At 46.6% G+C, this 19,796-nt stretch overlaps 2 protein-coding genes across 2 annotated transcripts in view; one reads left to right on the top strand and one right to left on the bottom strand.

Annotated features, from left to right (window-relative positions):
- The window catches only part of SLC9A8 (solute carrier family 9 member A8), a 33,007-nt gene extending 29,213 nt beyond the window's left edge, over positions 1-3,794 (bottom strand). Inside the window, exons 1-2 of the mRNA XM_068149894.1 lie at positions 3,596-3,794; positions 2,776-2,954 (exon numbers count right to left, since the gene is read on the bottom strand). Of these exons, the coding sequence (XP_068005995.1) occupies positions 2,776-2,954; positions 3,596-3,603 (187 nt within the window). The 5' untranslated portion in view covers positions 3,604-3,794. The remainder of the gene's footprint in view (positions 1-2,775; positions 2,955-3,595) is intronic.
- A 4,440-nt stretch (positions 3,795-8,234) lies between these two features.
- B4GALT5 (beta-1,4-galactosyltransferase 5) overlaps positions 8,235-19,796 on the top strand; it is a 53,928-nt gene continuing 42,366 nt past the window's right edge. Inside the window, exon 1 of the mRNA XM_068149893.1 lies at positions 8,235-8,252. The gene's annotated coding sequence lies outside the window, so the exon portion shown is untranslated. The remainder of the gene's footprint in view (positions 8,253-19,796) is intronic.

Below are 19,796 nucleotides of genomic sequence, written 5' to 3'. Positions count from 1 at the left end.
AGTACCTATTTTGAACTCAGGAATGAAAGAGTTTCTCAAAACTGCTCTTAGTGCTTTAACAGCTCCTTCTTAGTTAGCTAAAACCTAAACAGTGGTTCAGAAGAGTGCTTTCAATTTACAGCCCCAAAAGGGTGAGAAACAGTTCACAGGAAATTCTAGGCACTGATACGGTTTGCTGGGTTAGACCACATGTGAACTCCTGGGGTCTACAACACAATCTACACTTCCTATAGTGTCACAAGAAATACAAACCTCAATACTACAAACAGCACTTTTCATCATCCTACTCTCTAGAAGGGTGCTAAGGAATGGGTGTCACACTGATGCCTGCGTTCTTCTTGTTCCCTTGTCCATCCAGTCCACACACAACATGGTGAGCACTTCACTGGTGGGCACATGAATAGATGGATGGTCTTAGGAACTGAGCAAGGACTCATGGAAAACAGAAACAGCTGCTCAGTTACTGGTATGTAATTTGTTCAGGGACAAAGCTGTGGGCTCACTGATGAGCAGGCATGGCTCCCACCCACAAAGACTGGCAGAGCTCCCTTCCCCACATATTTACCACACTTTCATCTTTATGACATTGGTCAATCACTTCTCAAAACACCTGAGTTGAAAACACCTGAATGCCAACTCAACCCAGCATTTACTTTAAAATCCTGCAGTTCAGAAGCTGATTAACAAGGAACTCAGACATCTGGCTGTCAACTGGCAAACACCATGGAAGCAACAACTTCATCATGCATCCCAAGCAATCTTTCTTCACCTGTCAATGAGTATTAGTGAGTTCTGTATCAAATTCCTGCCTGTTAAACATGAAAATAGGCATCCAGTAAAGCCATCTAGGATTACTGCATTAGAAGTATTCTATATTGGTCTTTGGGATAGGTCCATAATGGCATCTGGATGTCAGAGATATCCAGCAAACTCCAATGTAAGTCCAAACACACTTTCTATTTAGAGATCTAATCACCAATTCCTTTCTACCTGCTTTTCACTACTTTGCTTTGGCAATAAAATAAAAAGCAACCATAGTGTAAGAAGTGACTCCCACCCCCATGCATTATGGAAGCCTGGTATATTCTTTAGCTGTTGGTCAGCCATTCTTTGTGAGACTGTTTGGTTTGTGTCTGGCAGCATATCAACTGCTCCAGGCACTTGCACATAGCAGGAGTATAACAATCAGGCAAAGAGGCTAGGAAAAGCAGTGCTCTGGACAGGCTAAAGAATATTTGAATGTCCCCTTAAGGAAGATCACAGTAAAAGCATGTAATGTAACAGAAGGGAATTCACAGATCACATGAACATGGCAGAACAGAGGTACGATTTGAAACTGCAGTGGTGCTTGAGCAAGATAACTAAGCCACAGAAAAATGGGGTCAGAGACTAACAGGCTACTACAGGAACCTTAAATTCAGGGCTTGGCTTTGACACCAAACAGCTCAGATCTGCTTCTGCATCCATTCTGGTTTAGAACATTTAGAAGACCATTTTACAGCTCACAACATCCAGACTGAAGAGTATGGTGCACACATTCCTTTCGCCCATCCTACACTTTCAAATCAAAGATGAATGGCAATAACACTAAGCTTTTATACTGGATTTACTTTGTTCAGGGAACTCCTCTGTCCTGAGGGTGATGCTTCTAAGATCCATTAAGTTATCAGACTGGCATAAATAGGCTGGAACACAGCCAAAAAATAAAAGTAAAAACCATAGCTCTGTTCTTAAGACCTAGGAATGCAATTTTACCATGAATGGCCCTTTTAACATCCATGAGACAGGCATTCAGAAGTTTTATTTTAATCCTGGAAGTCTTCTATCTACTGCATTTTGCTTTTGTCTCTGTTCAAATTCTAACACGCTTCTGACCTCTGGGAAAACACTAACCACCTTTGGAGGCAAATAAATACCCTAGAAATCAGTACAAGCCTTCCACATTTTGCTGCACTTGATTATTTGCATAAGTTTCTGCACTGCTGTCAACTTCAGACCTATTCTTCTTTCCATTTGGTACTGCCAGAGAATACTGGGTTCACAGGAAAGTCAGTGTAGCTTACTTTAGAGGAATCAAGCACACAAACACCCAAGGGAAAGCAGACAATCTCTTAACTCACCATGAAAATGTTATTGTTAACAGTTTTGACTGCAGCACTGTTCTAAGCTGATGGTGAGAGCTAACTATATTCTATTAAAGAATGAGAACAGCCCAGACTCACAGAAAAGCTGGAAGTGCATCTGCCACTCAAAACACCCATAAATGTAGTATTATGACAACTTGTAAGTTATTATCATCCTGTAGGAATGAAATAAAGTAAGGAGAGGCAGAAAAAGAGATACTGAACTTCAGTGCTTATGCATAAAAATCTGACAGCTTTCTATTGGCTCATATAACAAATTATCTGAGGGCTGTCCAGAAGTTAGGGAATTAGTCCTCAAAGACAGCTGCAAGCACCATGGGGCATTCTGACAGTGTCTTTTTCATACAGGAGGATGTGCCATGTGCTTGGTAAAGAAGGTGAAGGCAATTGAACATGTTGTTTGCATTTTAAGACCACAGTGAAAGGGTTTGCAACAGTCTTCAGCTTTCCACAGAGTTGGACAGTTCAGACAATTATATATGCAACTTCCTAACTCCCTGTGTCTGTACAAGATTCCACTTCCCACAGAGAGAACTAGAGGAGAAATAAAATGCTGCAGTTCTGAAAGCTGGCCTATCATCCTCAGATACAGAGTGCAGATAACAGAGATTAAAAGACTTTCATCATTCACCTAAAACAAGAAGACTAAAAAATATTGTCATGCCACTAGATTGCTCCTCTTGCTGTGCTTGGACTCCGGTCTGAACTGGAAGGATAGGTTTAGCAGGTGTAGGTACCACCAGTTTGGTAGTAGCAGCCAGCGTAGTATGGAGGGTGACATTGATGACTTCATGGGTGGCATTTGCAAACCTGTCAGGATAATATAACGCACGATTATACTGGGTGGGAAAAGCGTGATAAAGACTCAGTCTGCTAAAGACATGCACACATGAAGCAAGCACCAAATCATATTGAATTTGTACTAGCGACCCACACGTTCAAGTTGCTTTTTGAAAGTGGTTTCTGATCACTGAGAAATACTGGGAGGTAATATTCATGGAGCTGATGATAGCGGCTTTCCTTCGTGAACTGCTGCCACCAAACACGCTGCACTGCAGCTCGGGATGCAGGTGAAAGCCTGACGCAGAGAGCCAACTAGCCCAGTTAGGCTGTCGAGTGTAACAAACCCGCTGTGTCAGACCAACGGCACCCGCAGGGACTGCGGGACTGTCCTTGCCAGTCCCCACCGCCTTCCCTGCCGCGCAGGGCCGATTCAGAGCCGGCCTCCCCGCACTGCCCTCCAGCTCGCAGCTGCCGTACTGAGTGGAGGCGCCAGCATCCAGGAGCCGGGGACACCGCTCCCCACAAAGGCCCTGATGAGGAGAGGGGCACGGGGCACACGGCAGCCAGGGATGTCCCGGAGGCGACGATCTCCCACCAGGAGGGCCCGGGGAAAGCTGACTGACCCTTCCCGCCCTCGCCGCCCGCGGCCCGCCCGCCACCACACTCACTCCGCCATCTTGCCGGCCACCGGCTTAAACCTCCCACCGCGCTCCTGTGGGGCCGCCCCGCACGCAGCCGCTTCCGGGCGCCGCTCTGGGGAGCGCGCCCGCTGTCTCTATGGTAGGAGGGGTGAGGGTCGCGGGGGCGAGAGCGCGCATGCGCTCATGCGGCTGCGTGCACCGGCGTCCGTCCAGCGAGCGCGTGATCGGGCGGGGGTTCTGTCACGTGAGAATGGGGGCGGCTGCGCGGTCTCGTGGCGATGCCGTGACGTCATGGCCTGGTGCCGTGGTGTGATGTCAGGCTGCCTGCGGAGCTCGTTCACAGCGCTTGTCCCTCAGCCATCGCTGCCTGGTGCCATATCCCTTACTGTTGTCTTTGCCTCAGTGGCTCCTTGTCCCTCACCCATCTCTGCCTGGTGCCGTGTCCCTTGGATCTGCCATTGCCCAGTGGCACCTCATCCCTCAGCCACCATTGCTTGGCAACTCTATGTTTGCCACCTGCACTCAGTGGCTTCTTGTTACCTAACAGCTCTTCCTCGACAGCATTGCTTGACTCCTTTTTCCCCTAAGCTGCCATTGCTTAGCAGCTCCTTGTCCCTCAGCTGTCATTGTCTGGTGGCTCCTAGTGCTGAAACAGAGAGTGAGGTCATGGTGATACAAGGTTATTGTTTCAGGGGATGCACTGCATTGCATCAAAATACTCTGTGATGCCTAAAAGCAGGAAATGGATCCTGACTTTCAGATAAGACATGTTCAACCTGCAGCTGCCCTAACCCTGTCCTGCTAGCTGAGCAGACCTGGGGGTAATGACCTATGGTCATCTTTCACTGTTCAGCCACAGAGTGAGAACCTCATTTTATAGGAAAAAACCCAAAGTGTCAAATTTGTGTTTATCCAGTCACCATCAAACTAAGGCAGAAAGCCACTGCTTCAAAATCAGTGTCAAAATGCTCTTGGATTAAAATGTCGTCAAGTTGTCAACCCCTTCTGGTGTGTTTTAAATGCTTTCCTCTGGCACAGGCTGCTGCTGTGACTTGGGTCTCTAAGCTCTCCCACATACACTGGAAAATGGGGCTAACTAGCACCTCCCAGCTTACAAAGCCCATCATGGACATGTATGCATGCAGTCTGTGCAAGGCTGAGATGCTGGGGTGAGTGGCACTGTGGAAACAAATAATGTAACAGCATCACATCCATTTCGGTTCATTTCTGATTTGACTTCCTCAGGAAAACCAAACCAACCAAAAAAAATCCAACCCCCAAAAACAAACCCCAAACCCACAAAACCTCCACAACAAACAGGGTTTGCTCATATAGACATACTGGTGTGCACATTTCAGATAGTTTTGAAGGCCCTTTAGGATATCAGCTATGCAAGTTAAGCAAAGTGAAATCGTAGCTTCATGGCACAGAGACACTGACACTCTCACAATCCTTTACCAGAAAGTGAATGCCATTCAAACAGGGGGGGGGGAAAGTGTGACAATCCTAGGCAATCCCAGGCACAAATACAGGCTGGGCAGTGACTGGCTGGAAAACAGCCCTGAGGAGAGAGACTTGGGGGTGCTGGTGGATGAGAAGCTCAACAGGAGCTCTCAGTGTGCACTTGCAGCCCACAAAGCCAATCAGATCCTGGGCTGCATCAGGAGAAGTGTGGTCAGCAGGTCAAGGGAGGTGAGTCTCCTCCTCTGCTCAGCTCTGGTGAGACCCCACCTGGAGTACTGCCTCCAGTTCTGGAGCCCCTATGACAAGAGGGATATGGAGGTGCTGGAAGGTGTCCAGAGAAGGGCCACGAGGATGAGCAGAGGGCTGGAGCACCTCTCCTATGAGGACAGACTGAAGGAGTTGGGGCTGTTCAGTCTGCAGAAGAGGAGGCTCTGAGGTGACCTAATTATGGCCTTCCGGTATCTGAAGGGGGCCTACAAGAAGGCTGGGGAGGGACTTCTCAGGATTTCAAGTAGTGATAGGACTAAGGGGAATGGAATGAAGCTGGAGGTGGGGAGATTCAGGATGGACGTGAGAGTGGTGAAGCCCTGGAATGGGTTGTCCAGGGAGGTGGTTGGGGTGCCGTCCCTGAAGGTGTTTAAGACCAGGCTGGATGAGGCTCTGGCCAGGCTGATCTAGTGTGGGGTGTCCCTGCCCATGGCAGGGGGGTTGGAACTAGATGATCCCTGTGGTCCCTTCCAACCCTGACTGATTCTATGATACTATGACTTTCAAAAAAAACAGGGAGATTTGCTTAGCAGCTGTTTTCTTTTTGTGTCAGTGGTGGGAAAGCACTGAAGAACCTTGGTTTCCTGTAAGGAGGCTGAACCCACACTTTCATCTTTTTCTTGCATCTTCTGATGTGGTTAGTCTTACTACAGTTAGAAATGAATTTGTTTTTATCAGTATTTTTTGTTTCACATTGGCTAATTTCCAACCATCTGCAGTTCACTCATCTTCATCTGCTTTAACTCATTGTCTCCATTCCATTTGTGGCTGGGACGGCTTAGAGTGAGTGACTTCAGATTAGGCACATGTGATGTGGTACACTGAAAGCTCACTGGTGTCAGAAAAGAATGAAAATAGCACTTTGCAAGGTGGTACAAGTTAGTGGCCGGAGATGATGTGCACATCTTACTCCACTGGGAAACTGGAGGCGGGGGGGGACTATGGGCCTCCAACATTTCAGAAGCTCAGGTACTTCTGCTCTTTGTTCTCAGTTTTCACTGTGCTCTGGAGTGGAGGTGATGAACAGCGCTTCATCCATAAGTAATGAAGCATGATCCAGGGCGTGTTACACTTAAGCTGACCACAGGAAATTTCCTTGTGAATGCTTGCTTTCTTTTTGTGCAAAAAATTAAAATTCTAAGTTTGCCAAGCCTTGGTGGATTTCAGTGTTTGTGAAGGGCTCCAAATGTGCACAGGAAGGAAGGTCACTTCAGTACAAGCAGACTGTTGCAGGTCACTCTAGTTAGCTGGAAGTAACTGGTCTCTAATAGGTAATATCTCTAAAAACACAGTGATCTGCAAATGTGCATGTTTTTAGCTCACAACAACTTTTTGGGGTATTTCTTTGGCTTTTCTGCTACCTCTAATCAAAAACACAAGAAGCTAAACTGAAAAGGATGGAGGAAGAACAGGTGGGAATGTGACAGAGGATGGTGGGGTCATGTGCGTCTGGCCTCTGAGCAGTATGGCTCATGCTGTGGGTCACAAACAGGAAGAAGCTCTCTTGCTGTGCATCACAGTCCTCCCTTCCTTATCCTGTCTACATAGAAATCAAATTTAAAAAGAAGAAAAAAAAAAAAATCATTAAAAGGCTCTTCTGGAGAGCTCCAGTCCAACCTCTTGTCAAAGCAAGGCCAGCTTCCAAGTTAGAGGAAGTTACTGAGGGCTTTGTAGCAAGAAAGGAAATTTCCCTGTAGTGAAATTTTGGAAATCTCTAAGAATGAAGAGCCCCCAGCTACTCTGGGAGACCTGTCCCTGTGCTGCACCACTCTCAGGGTGAACTGTTTCCCTGCTGTGCAGCTTGGAGCCCCCTTGTTGACCTTCATAACTGGTGCCTGTTCTGTTGTGAGCTCTAGCACGAGTCTGCTTCTCTTCCCTGCAAACCTCCTTCCTCCATATCTTGCAGCTGTGCCTGTGCTGCTAAGGAGCAGCTGTATCCATCTGCAAGGGCAAAGTTTTCTTAGAAGCAAATCAGCAGATGACTCAGATGTAGAGCCATTGCAGCAGTGTCAGTCAGGGAAAAAGGCATGGCTAAAGTGATCTTCACCTGTAGCAATGGGCTCTTGCAGTTGTCACCAGTTCAGTTCTGTATCAGGCTGGTGCAGAATAAAGAAAATCTTAAAAGTTCCTTTCCTAATCACTTGAGTTTTGCTTGGCATGAAACTAGGTCATCTGGCCTAGAAACAAAGGCCAGAAATTTTAGCTGTTTCCCTTTTTCTTTGCTTTTGTTTTGGTTTTGGCCTTGATCTTGGTTTTTTTTTTTGGTTGTCTTTAAATCTTTCAGATGGTGTGATCAGGAAACTCCACAGTTGTTTTGTTTCACTGGCCTTGTAACTGTCATGTGCTTTTACTCATGAGAGACTGATGTAGAAAAAGGATGTAACTCTTCAGGATGTGAACTGACCTTCTACTTGCTGTGCCTGCTGGCCCTGGACAAAGGGGAATCCCAGATCAATGTTTGGGGCCATGAGAAGGGTTCAGGATGGGATGTGGAAGGAAGCAGAAGTAACCCAGGAGAAAAAAGTCTGGGAGCCTAGAGAAACACAAAACCAGGACTGAGCATCACACAAAAATCCAGGATCTGAATGGGGGGTAATCCAGGAAACCTCAAAAAAAGTAAAAGGAGGACAAAGATCCCGAGCACCTCTGTAGGAGAGGGGATTATAAAACCAACTGGTGGGAACAAGCGCTGCTGAATCAAGTGACTGTGTGAGAACAGGATACCACAGGTACCAGAAGGCGCAGTTGGTCAGCCAAGTGAATTGTCACATTTCCACCAAAACGAAGTATCTCCCTCAGAGCAGCACACTTTCAGTGAAGTAACCACAGATGATACCAAATTACAGCGTCTGAAATGTTCCGAATGAAGAGACGGTGGTTTTCATGTCTCGTCTCTGACTCACCAGCAGGAAATACCACTGCTTTCTTGACCTGCTGCTGCCACTGAGAAGAGGTAAGTTGGATTTATCACCACAGATATCTCCTGAACCAAACACCAGTCTAGTATCACTGTACAGATGGTTTTCCAAGGACTTGGTTGCAGCACAAAGTAATCATTCTGCCAGGAGCCCTTTCACCCTGCTTTTTGCTTGTGGTTTTCAGAAGCGCAGCTACTGAACACCTGTTGATTAGTGTGTGTGTTGAATGTTGCTTTTAATAGATCCCAGTAATTTCACACTTGTTTAAGCTCATCTAAGATGATGTGGCTGTAGGTAACATAGTGTTTAGTTTTCATTCTTAAATTATACAGAGTAGCCTAAATAGATAGCTATGTGGAACACTGAGGGCAGACACAGATGAGTAAATGACCAGCTGTAACCTTGTGCTGGGAATGTAGGGGAAGGTGCTAATCTGCTGGCACAGGACTTTGTTCTCTCTCTTGCTCTAAACAGCAAGCACATACCAGGTTTACTCCAGAAAGTAGGTTTAGAAATTACGGCAGTCTTTGGCCTTGGAGAGATCTGGGCTGACTGCCTAGATTATCTATAACTGCTGTGACCTCAGGTGGGTTGAACAGCCACTCCTGGCTGAAGTCCATGTGGAATAGGGAGCACTGAACTTGCTCCTGTAGCACTGACTACAGAAAGTGGGAGGAGGCTGCCAGATGTAGGGAAGGTGGATGTGCTTCACCTGGATTTGATGTGGTATATAGATATTTCAACCACCTTCATAGCTTGGCTTTATAGTGAAAATAAAATATTTATCAGAGTGTGGAGAGGGATTCAGCTCTAATTTCACCTAAACCCAGGTTCTGACTTGGGCATGGAATACAACAAGATGAGCCTGGGATTTCAAACACATCAGGCAAAATCAGCAATATCAACAATACCAAAATCAGCAGTGGCCTTAGAGTGGCATCAGAGGCACAACAGGGCATGCACTTCTTAAGAAAGACCTGGTTTTTAGGGGCTTCATCACCTGCCAGGATCAGCTCCTCCACAACCCCTGAAAATGCTGTCAGGCTGGGATCAATGCTGGGGAGCTGCTCTGGTCTGGAAACAACCCCTGTGCAAAAAGATCATCTCCGCCCTACCGCCTTCTCTCTATTTTCCTGCACTCCAGTACAAGACTAAGAGAGAGAGAACTGATTGTACTATAAGCATAAGAATGAATGATCTTTGTATTCAAGCTCAGGACATTTATTTCTTACACAGGCAAAGGTTAAAGGTGATGTTAAGGCAGCTGGGAAAGGGTCAGATGTGTAATTTGCTTGCTTTATTGCTTTTGGGCTGGTGAGAAGGATTCTTTTAGGCTGGCTGATGAAATGCTGAAAATTGATTTAAATCCTTCACTATACAGATTTGGCTTTATGTCTTCTTAATGTGTCTTAATATAGGTAGTGTCTCATTCTCTCCTTCTCTAGGTATGTGCAGTAGGCATATGCCTGTGTGCATACATATCCACACGTTTCTGTCTATAAATATAAACAAATATATGTAGAGGCAAATTCCAGGCACAAGTTCTCAGCAGATAATGCCTCTCCTGTTGCTTTGGTGTTTGTTGTTTGAAGCTGTTGGATGCTTGGTTTGTTTGCTCTTTATTTCAGGTTTTGTCTGGTTTTGACATGCTAAATCTGGAGTTCATCCAGGAGAAGGCAGTGACAGGGGGAAGCCCATTGCACGGCTGTAGTTAGTCACCAAAGGTTGTGATTCATATGCAATGTAACAAACGGAATCAGCCCTTGGAAATGAGGACCCAAGGAACAGTTGAGGGGAATGTTCCTAAGGACAGTGTCATGTCACCTGCTTGCACTGCTAGTCAAGTAGCTGAGTACATGGCTGGGGAGACTGAGCTCCTCCCTTGCCCTGTGCATGGGGATGAGGTGAGAAATGCCTTGTTGAAAAGCAATGGTTGACTTCTCCAACCCTGCTTGCCCTTCAGAGAAATGCAGCCCTCCTAACCCCAACTTCATTTCCAGCACTGGATGTTCATTCATGCTGGTTTGTGCTCTGCCAAGCCCCAACAACTGCTCTGCCAGGTTGGCAGACACAGAGGACTGTTTTCATCCACAGAGCTTGCTGGCCTCCCAACAGACAGGCTTTGCTGGGTAAATGGCTCAACCCCCGCATGGGGCCAGGAGCTGCTGCCCCAGGGACATAGGGGAGTTGTCTTCCCTCAGTTTTGCTGTTAAACAGTTGACTGGTTTGGACTGAAATCTCAGGCATTTCAGGGATTGTAGAGCTGGTGCTCTGCTTGTTCTGCTGTGACTCATCTGAGTGGCTCTGGCAGCAGTGTGTGATGTGCCTTCTGCCTGAAGACGTGACTCTCCCACCATGAATGGGCTATGCTTAGTGACAGGCTTCGGCAGGAGGCAGTTGCTGTTTCACAAATGTCTAAACTGAGGCACAGAGAGGCTGGGGTAACAGCTCTGAAATGGGTGAGTTGGGAAGCCAGGCCCTCTGACTGGTGTTTTGTCTTGAGATCCCCAAAGACAGGGAAAATCTGCTCCTATTTTTTTCACTCTAATCCTCCAGTAAAGAGGTTTCTGTTGGTTTACAGAAACACAGAAGCACAGACTGCACTCTCTAACACCACTTGCTTATCTGGCCTTTCTGGCTGCTGCAGGCAATCAGCCACATGGGTTGACTGCACCACAAACTGGAGCCCAGCATGATGCAGCTCCACAGTTGTGTCTTCTGTCAGGGCCAGGGATGCAGCCACACAGCACTAGGCCAGCAGGTGCTGCAGGCTCTGGGTCTTCCTTCCAGCAGTGGCCCCCAAAGGCTTTTGCACAGTCAGAAAATGAGATGAGAAAAGGCAGCAATGACCAAGTACTGTGCTTTTCCATTTCTTCCTGAATGAAGTCAATCTAGTTTCTTCTTTAAAGGGTTGGGTAATGCTTAATTTCAAAGCAGCATTGCAAGTTCAAGCCTCCTGCACCCTGCAACAGGTGTAATTTCTGGAGTGCATCAATATATTTGGTGTATGTGTATCCATCCCAGACTTTAATGGCACTTTGCATGTGTGCATGCATAGGGGGAATGACAGTGGAAACACCATATGTAAATTAAGAAAAACAAAGTAAGTAACCAAGAATGGGAAAATCAATTATGGTTAGGCTAGAATTAGAATTTTACTAATCAAACCCTCCCCCTTCCCCTACAAAAAGCCAGCAGAGGCTGTGAGCATCTAGAGAGACAAAGAGCAGGACAAGCAGATGCAGTCCTGCTCCTGAGAGCCTCTCCAGCTACTCTTCAGTATATTGAAATCATGGAAACTTAGAGGGTCTTCAGGCTGCTTTGGCAGCCTGTTTGCAGGCTCTGTTTGAATCAATGCATCAATACACCCTGTTTGCATCAATGAGCTGTGAGCAGAACCACCTTCTTTTCTGTTCTGTACCTGTCTGCCACCAGCTTCCATGGATGCAGACCCATGCACTGGTAGGGGACAATGAGTGTTGTGTTGACCTTTGCCCATGGTGGCCAGGCGACCTGGGAGGTGAAACCCGAATAGCAGCTGCAGGAAGCTTGGCCTTGCCTGTCCCCTGCTTTCCTTCCTTCCCAAAGCAGTCCTTCACTGCCTTCCCCTCCCCAGGGAGTTGTTTTTAATGCTGAATACCTTTTTGTTGAGTGCAGTGTTTAGGTATTCTCTGAATTATGTTCGCGTTGGCATATAAATTAAAGGTTCTTGCTACTTCCTTATTACAGACTATCCTGAAAGTCCTCTGTCAGTGGGACTTAAGAAATCTTTGTGACAACTTTGATAGGGTGTTTTGTTAGCTGGATTACGGTTACTGGTACCAGCCCCAAATATCCGTTGTACTGGTGAGAAGCATCTGCTGTGACATGTCTACAAACAAATGGCAATGGGGAAAGAGAACAACTGTACAAACAACTGCATTTCTCATTCACAGAGGTAGCCTGGAGCTGCTGGGCACTCCCAGGGCTTGTCACCTCATGCTTCCATGAGCAGCCTGCTCTTGAGCTGCTTGCTCTCAAGCTGCCTCTGAAACCTGTCAGCCCTTGCAGGAGGTGGTGCAGGGCCCTTCCAAGGATGCCAGTGTTCTTTCTTCTTGGCCAGTAGTGAGCTGGCATGGCAAATGCAGCTGGGACATGGGGAGGCTTCTGGGGTGGGCTCTACAAAGTGTGATTTACTGACAGTTTGCACACAGATTTCCCACCATCTGTGTCTTTCCAGCCTCCAGACTGCTTCTGTTCAGTAGCCCTGATGCAGAGGGAAAGATCAAGATCTCTGCCCAGTGCTGTTTAGCAGATCATTGTGAATCCAAGTGGTAGGACCTAAGTATTTTGGTAGGCTCTGTAACCCTGGACATGGTCCGCCTGCCAGGAGAGAGGAGTGTCACAGCTGAAATGATGCATGCATGCAGTTCAGTATCCAGCAAAGTGATAGCAGAGAGGAAAGTAATAATCTGAATGTGCTGACTGCTGCTGTGACTAGTAGGCCATGATTCCTCTCACGTCTTCTTTCCTTCAGGGGCAGCTGGTGGTGTTTTTTTATGGGCGTTCCTCTGAAGTGTCTTCCTAGAAGTATGTTCTGCTGCTTCTGCTATCTCTGTAATCCCTCATCAGGACAACAATTGCTTTGTTGATAAAACATAGTTCCTGTTCACACCTACTCCACAAATCACTTTTGACACACAACATACTGGTCCCATATCACAGAGAGGGGTGTTCCTTCCCATGGCCATATGGCCTGTCTTTCCCTGACTAGAGCAAGAGTGCTCCTGCAGCCTGGAGCAGAAATAATGGGAGAAATACATATTTAAGAGAGGTAAAGTGAAAAAGCAACAAGGACAAAGATTTAATGCTGGCAAGAATGGAAACTATCTTGTGAGAAAGAAGTGATATATAACAAAAGAAGCACAAAGGGTGAATGGGAGGAAACCTATCTAGCTGTGGTGGGCTGATAAACATCCACTCAGTCACTTGCTCCCTTCCAGTGGGGTGGGGAAGAGAATCAGAAGCAGAAAAGTGAGAGAAAACTAGTGGTTTAAGATAAAGACAGTTTAATAAGTGAAGCAAAGCAAAGATTAAGAATTGTTGTGGATAAGGAATTAATTCATCACTGCCCATCAGCAGGTGGGTATTTGGCTGTTTCAAGGGAAGCACATGGGAGTTATTGTGGAAGACAGATGCCATAACACAAACATCCCCCCTTCCTCCTCCTGTCCATGAGCTTGAATTGCTGAGCATGACATCCTATGGAATCATCTCTTTGGTCACTGAGCTGTCCTGGATGTGTGTTTTCCTGAGCTTCTCACACTGCCACCCCCACCTCCCTCCGCCTCTTCCCCAACTCCTTGCTGTGGGGGCAGAGTGGGAAAAAGAAAAGGCATTGATGCTGTGCCAGTCCTGCTCAGCAGCAGATAGAACACCAGGGTGTTATCAACACTGGTTTAGTCACAAATCCAAAACATTGCACCCAACCAGTGCCTCTGAAGAAACTCCACTCTGCCCCAGCCAGACCCAGTCTGGAGGAGGAGAGTCTGGTGAAAAAGAGCAAGAGCCAAGGGTTAGACCTCCTGCTGATACTTCAGTTCATTCCAAGGGACACTGCCAGAAAAATGGTTGTGTCAGAGTTTTGACTGGGATGTAGAACATCTCATCCCTGCATCCCAGCAAAGCAGAACTGGCTCAAAGTGATCAGTGCTATTCTAAACCTAGAAATCTGCAGCGCCAGTGAAAATGCTAACACAAAGCTGTTTGTTTAGTTTAAAATACCCTTACAAACTAAACAGTTTAAATCCAGGTTGTGTACAATGAACTGCACACTATAAAAAAACAACTTCTTCTTGGTTTCTCTAATAAAAATATGTCCATGGCAAAGCCAAGGCTGGTTTGTTGTTGTAACTAGGCACTGTTCTGAGCAAACTGGCCTGCTAGCCGCAGTCAGCTGTTGTGAATAGTTAATGGAGGTTGCATAAGATGAGAAACTGTGAACCTGGCTGAAACCAGCTGTCGTGCTGGTAGTGCAGGGAGCACCTTTCTTCTCCGTGAATCATGAGGTGGTGATTGTCTGGGGACAAAGAGCAGTTAGAGACAGCAGACCCATTAGGTCATCATGGCTCGCCGCCTCTGTATCACAGGGCACATAGTATCATCTGTAAAGCCCTGTAATGAACCCCACAGCTTGTGTTTCAGGAGGGTAGGATGTACGGCTGAGACATAAATTCCTGAGAATTACACTTCCCTAGCTGGGTGACAGCAAGAATGGGAGCAACCACAACTTCCACTTTTGCTCTTAGAAAATTCAGCCTGACTTTTAATTGGAACATTTCTGGCTGCGGCTATGTCATGTAGTCAGGCAAGTTGTTCATAACAAGCCTTGGTGTCTTCATTAAACTGTCTTCAGTTCAGGTGATTGTATTCTGCTTTGCTACAGTTTCCACCATTTCTGTCCTAGCTGGTGGTGCTTTGCCTTTCCTGCCCTGCCTCGTGTTCTGGCATTCTGCTCTGGCAGCTGCAGAGCCTAGCCATGGGCTTGGATCTTGAGCTCCCCAGAGGAATTGTCAGAGCAGGCTCAGCCTGATGGTGGATCACAGCCCATGGTCCTGTTGTTCAGATGGATACATGGCACACAGAGCAAAACCCAAAGCAACCCCAATTTTTGCAGGCAGCACAAATGGTGCCATGTCATAGTATCCAGTTCAGCACAAACAGCCCTGTCACACCAGAAATATGGTATCCATCAGGAAACTCTCTGCCTCTTTTGAGGTCCACCCTGGCATGCCTGCTGTCCTTCTCTGTGAGCAAACAGGACTGCTGCCTTCCTGTGCATGGGACCAGGGCTGGTGTCCTTCTTTGTGGCTTTCCTGGCCAGATGGTTTGTACATGCTCAGCAAATCCATCGTGCTCAAAAGGTGCTGATCTATCACACACATGTACTCAGCTGCACAGCACCTCCACAACAAATCTGATGCTTCCAGAAGGTGTTGATCTTGCGGCACATTCACTGTGACACGCAGAAAAATGCTGTAGTTCTCCTCCCTGATTTTTGCTGCATGTGGCAGCACTGCTAGGGCTGCTATACTGCACTACCAACCAGCCTGCAAATCCTAGACTGCTGTAAATAAGTCTTCTCTTCTCTCCAGGTACAACATCTGGGATGAAAAAGAGCATGTATTTGGGGAAATGCAGGCAGGCAGCAAGCTCACCTAGGGGCATGGCTGCAGTTCAAAAATAAGTCACTTCCAAGTGCCTTTGCGCCGAGGGCATTAAAGCAAATGCCTATAGGCAGGGTCCTGCTTACGTCAACAGCTGATACTGCAAAGCATTAAGTAATTACAAAAATGAACTGCCCTGTAGAGTGAGATGTGTGGTGGAGTAAGGACCTATTTAGACTAGATTGTTGTGACTGATGCTGTGCAAACCTCTGACACCACTTTGCCCTTGAGTTCTGTGGAGAAAGAAGGACAAGGGATTTGTGCATGGCCATCTCCTGGCCCTGCATGAAGGTCATCAGAGGGATGACTCCGATGAGCATGTCCCAGAATCAGTCCTGTGAAGACAGTGTGTGAGTGGCAGTGTGGGTGCTGCATTGTGCAGGTGTGTGCCCTGCCCTTGGTGGCACCTCAGCTCTTTGACACTGGCCCTAGACTGTTGAAATCACTCGCTCACTGACTTTCTTTTGCTCAGCAAGTCAAGCCAATGCCCTGGGAACAGGCAGTGCCAAGCACTTGCCCTCACTTCACCTTGGACTTCTGCAGTCTGTGTTGTCTGAATGCTGCGGGACTAGGGAGGTCTATGTTTATAGCTTGCACCCCAATATGCAGAGTGCTTCTGGTTTAGCTGTTACAAATAATCCTCCTTTCAAACTATCTCACCCTGTGTTCCACTTTCTGCTCCCTGCTGAGGAATTTTTGGTTGTTAATTTTTCAGAGGCACTCAGCGAAGCTGAGTAATGCAGGGAAGGAGACTCAGACTGCCTGAGCGTGGAGGAAGTTACACAGTTGGCATTCAAGAAACCACATGCAAATAGCTTTTCCAAGGCATTCTCATCCCATCCACATTGAAAGCAATTAAACCTCCCTCAGAGTGACACTTTGAAGCAAAAAACATTATCTAGCATGTCGCCAAACTCCAATACAACCAAATAAATCATTGGAGGCAATGATTCTGGGTGCTGAACTGAGGTTCTCCAGATGAGGTATAAATCAGTTAAAGCAACAAGAGCAGCAGCAGCTGTTTTTAGAGCTGGTAAAGGTCTCTTTAGCTTGACTTTACCTTTTCTGCTCTCAGTTGTGCTTGCTCTGCAAAGACTTCAGAGTCAGATATTTATAGACTGACAGCAGGGTTCCACTGCAAACAGGGACAAAATCAAGCATGAAAGCAAATCATTAGGATTTCCTCAGGATAAAATAAATATAGTAGAGGTGCAAATGCTCCTTCGGGGAAAAATAAAAGCATACAGCACAAATGGTGCCAGTGCCAAAAGCAGGCAGTAATTAAGCCAAGAGGAGAGGGAACCTGAAAGGGAGGCGTTGATGGTTCTAGCAGATCACTCTCACAGGCTGAGCTGCTTCCTAAGCCTTGAATCAGCAAATGCCTAAGCCCTGCTGAAGTCAATGACTTCCATGCAGGTATTTGAGTGCGATGTTGAATTGCAGGTTTCAAGGAGGGAGCAGGGAGCATGGCTGCAATGGGTGCCTTTCTCACCTGGCATCAGCACCAATGTGCAGCCTGACATGCAGTGTGTTGATGTTGCCCAGCTCATGTCAGCACTGTATCACTGCTCTACACAAGAGGAAAACATCCAGAGAATGGTCCTGCCTGGTGGAGCTGTGCAGAGGCCATGACTGAGAGCTCTTCCCATGGTTACATTACAGCTCAGCATAGCAAACACATAGCCAGGCAGCTGCTGCTTGGGGATTGCTGTGGGAGCCAGCAGCATGCTGGCAAGCATGGGGCAGCAGGGCCAGCTTTCCAGCTCTATGGTTTTCATGGGGACATGAGTGACATGGGGAGATGGAAAAGAAATGCTCAAGCTCCTGCTAGTTGCAAAGGACAAAGCAAGCCTCCCCTCATCAGACCAAGATGAGCAGGAATCACTGTGCAGTTTTCACTGTACTGCTTCCGAGTGACAAAGCCCAAAACAGAGCCCAACCTTGCTACAATTTTAAGACAAATGAAAAGCTGCACATGTAAGAAAGTCCTACAAGCCCTTTCCTTGTACATCAAAAGGCAGTGACTACAGAGGCGATGCCTGGATGGTCAAGAGGTTCAGCTCTTTGCCTTTCTAATTAAATATCTATTGTAGTTAGTCAGAATCCAAGCTGGTAAAAAGGTTAAGAGGGCTGGAAACCTTTCTACTTTACTCCAGCAAAATATCCAGATATATTCACAGAATTAATTAGTATTCAGCTTTGTGGTTGGAAGTACAAGGAGGTGTCCAGAATGAAGCCATTTTGTAGTGCCACTTGGGTAGTTTGTCACTGGTCAGTGACCGAGTGGAAGTGATTAAAATCCCCTTGATTGTAGCTGTTGAAGGCAATGGACATTTTTTGCTATGCAGCAGAAGAATTTATATGCTGTGTTTGAAACACCATATTAGATGTAGCTTGTGGAAGGTTCGTGTTCACCACACAACTGTCTTCCCCACTTGGGAATCCAATTAAGCTGTTGGCCTTTGCAAGTTAATTCTGCATTATGTAATTATGAGTTAATAGAAAGCAATTTCCTCTGAAATGTTCCTGTGTTCCTGGTTGTCCTTGTCCCTGGATTTCTGGGAGGCAGTCACATTCCTACCTGGTGTGAAGTCCTGAAGTCTTTTTCACAGGTGGCTTCAATAAAGGCAGAATTCTATCCCATTTTCTTGTCTCTACTGTTAGTTCTGAAATCCAGCTGTGGCTGAGTAGTCCAAGTGTTTCTTTTCCATCCCAGGAGTTGGGCCAGGTTTTCACCTCTGCCTGCACTGCTCTTTCATCTGCTTTTAGCTGATGTCCTTGCAATCCCTTGCAGACCAGGGAAGAGCAAGGCTGGCCCCAATGGAGAATTTTCTGGCATCCCCATCTTGACCTCCTGGTGTGCTGAAAATAGCCTGTTTATTTTCTCTCAGGCAGTTTGTGCTGTTTGACAGCATTTCAGCCCAGCCATCACCACAGCCTTCTGAGAGGGACTTTGTTAAGTGGCATTTTAAAATCTGGATAAATCACAGGGACTTTTACACAAAGATTTTATCTCTTGTGTGCTGAAGTTTCCTTCCTTGGAAAATTTTGGAAAGCACAGCCTGATGTATTTCCCCGACAGGAGATTTAGAGCTCAAAGGCATTTTATGAGTGTTTGCGCAAGTCCATTTGGACTGGGATAGATCATCAGCCTTCAGAGGTGGGCTGACGCAAACAGAGGCAATGAAATCAACTGAATGTCTGCAGAGTGCCATGACAGGCTTAATATTTTGGCTCATTTTTCTGATGACAGCCACCTTTCTAGTGAACGTGGAGCTCTGCAAATCACTCCTGTTGATATTGCCTCCTTTTGGGAGCTATGACACATCTGTTGACTGTGGCAGAATGAGCCATCCCTATGGTTAGGCACACGTACAGGTGCTAGTAAGATCAGAGCCCTAATAGCCTTGTTAGAAAGTGTAGTGGGTGGCATAATCTTGAGAACTGGTCTACAGCAATCCTGCTTGCAGGGAGCACCTTGCAGCATTCGGTGGAGTTTCTCCATCTCAATAAACAAATATCTGCCTTTGGTTTCCTTTCTGGTGCTGCCGACACATCGGTGTGAGATAAAGCAGCAGTGCCTGTGGGTGGTCGAAAATGCCAGGGCCACTTAGGTGTGCTCTCATTGCCAAATTAAGTACACACCCTGTTGTGTCTTTCTGAAAACCTGCTGCATCAATAATTATGCCTATGATCTGGCACACAGTGAATGATATGTGGAGTGAGTTTTTATTGCATATGCTCTCTCTGTGGGTGTGCATGTAGAAAATACTGAAATTCCTGCTATGCATGCACCCTCTGTGTCCTGCTCCTGCTCAAAGCTGGTCATGACACTGTGTTGGCTTTAAATGGAGCTGGAGCAAGCCCCATATTGCAAGGAAACTTTTAGTAAGGAAGAGAGGGAACACATTGCTTTTGCAAATCTGAGAGCTGGTCAACATCCAGTCCGCCCCAAGTGTCTGAGCAACACAGCTCAGGTTCCCATTTTGCTCACAATCTGTCTGTCAGCAGAAACTCCAGAGAAGATCCAAAGCAAACAGCACTGCTGAGCAGCTAGAGGAATGACAAGGTGTGATGCTGACTGTCCTCACCTTTATAAATGGAGGCATTTTCCTAATCACAGGATTGAGTCTGTTCTGGAAAGTCTCTACCATTGGGGCTGAAAGTGCCATAAACTCTAAAGACCATGAAACATTAGTGAGAGCTGTGACATCCTTGCACAAATCCATCCTTCACTGAAGTGGCAGAACAATTATTATCCTCCCAGATTAGACAGTCCAGGTTGAGCCTCTGTGTAAAGTGATGATCAGTGATGTGCAGTCAGAGTGAAGCTGACCATTTCAAACTCCCAAAATGAGGATTATGTTCCCCACA

The sequence above is a fragment of the Melanerpes formicivorus genome, unplaced genomic scaffold (genome assembly GCF_026170545.1).
Source record: "Melanerpes formicivorus ecotype bairdi unplaced genomic scaffold, bMelFor1.0.p_v2 SCAF_19, whole genome shotgun sequence".
NCBI lineage: Eukaryota > Metazoa > Chordata > Aves > Piciformes > Picidae > Melanerpes > Melanerpes formicivorus.
This window is presented reverse-complemented; position numbering and strand designations above follow the sequence as displayed.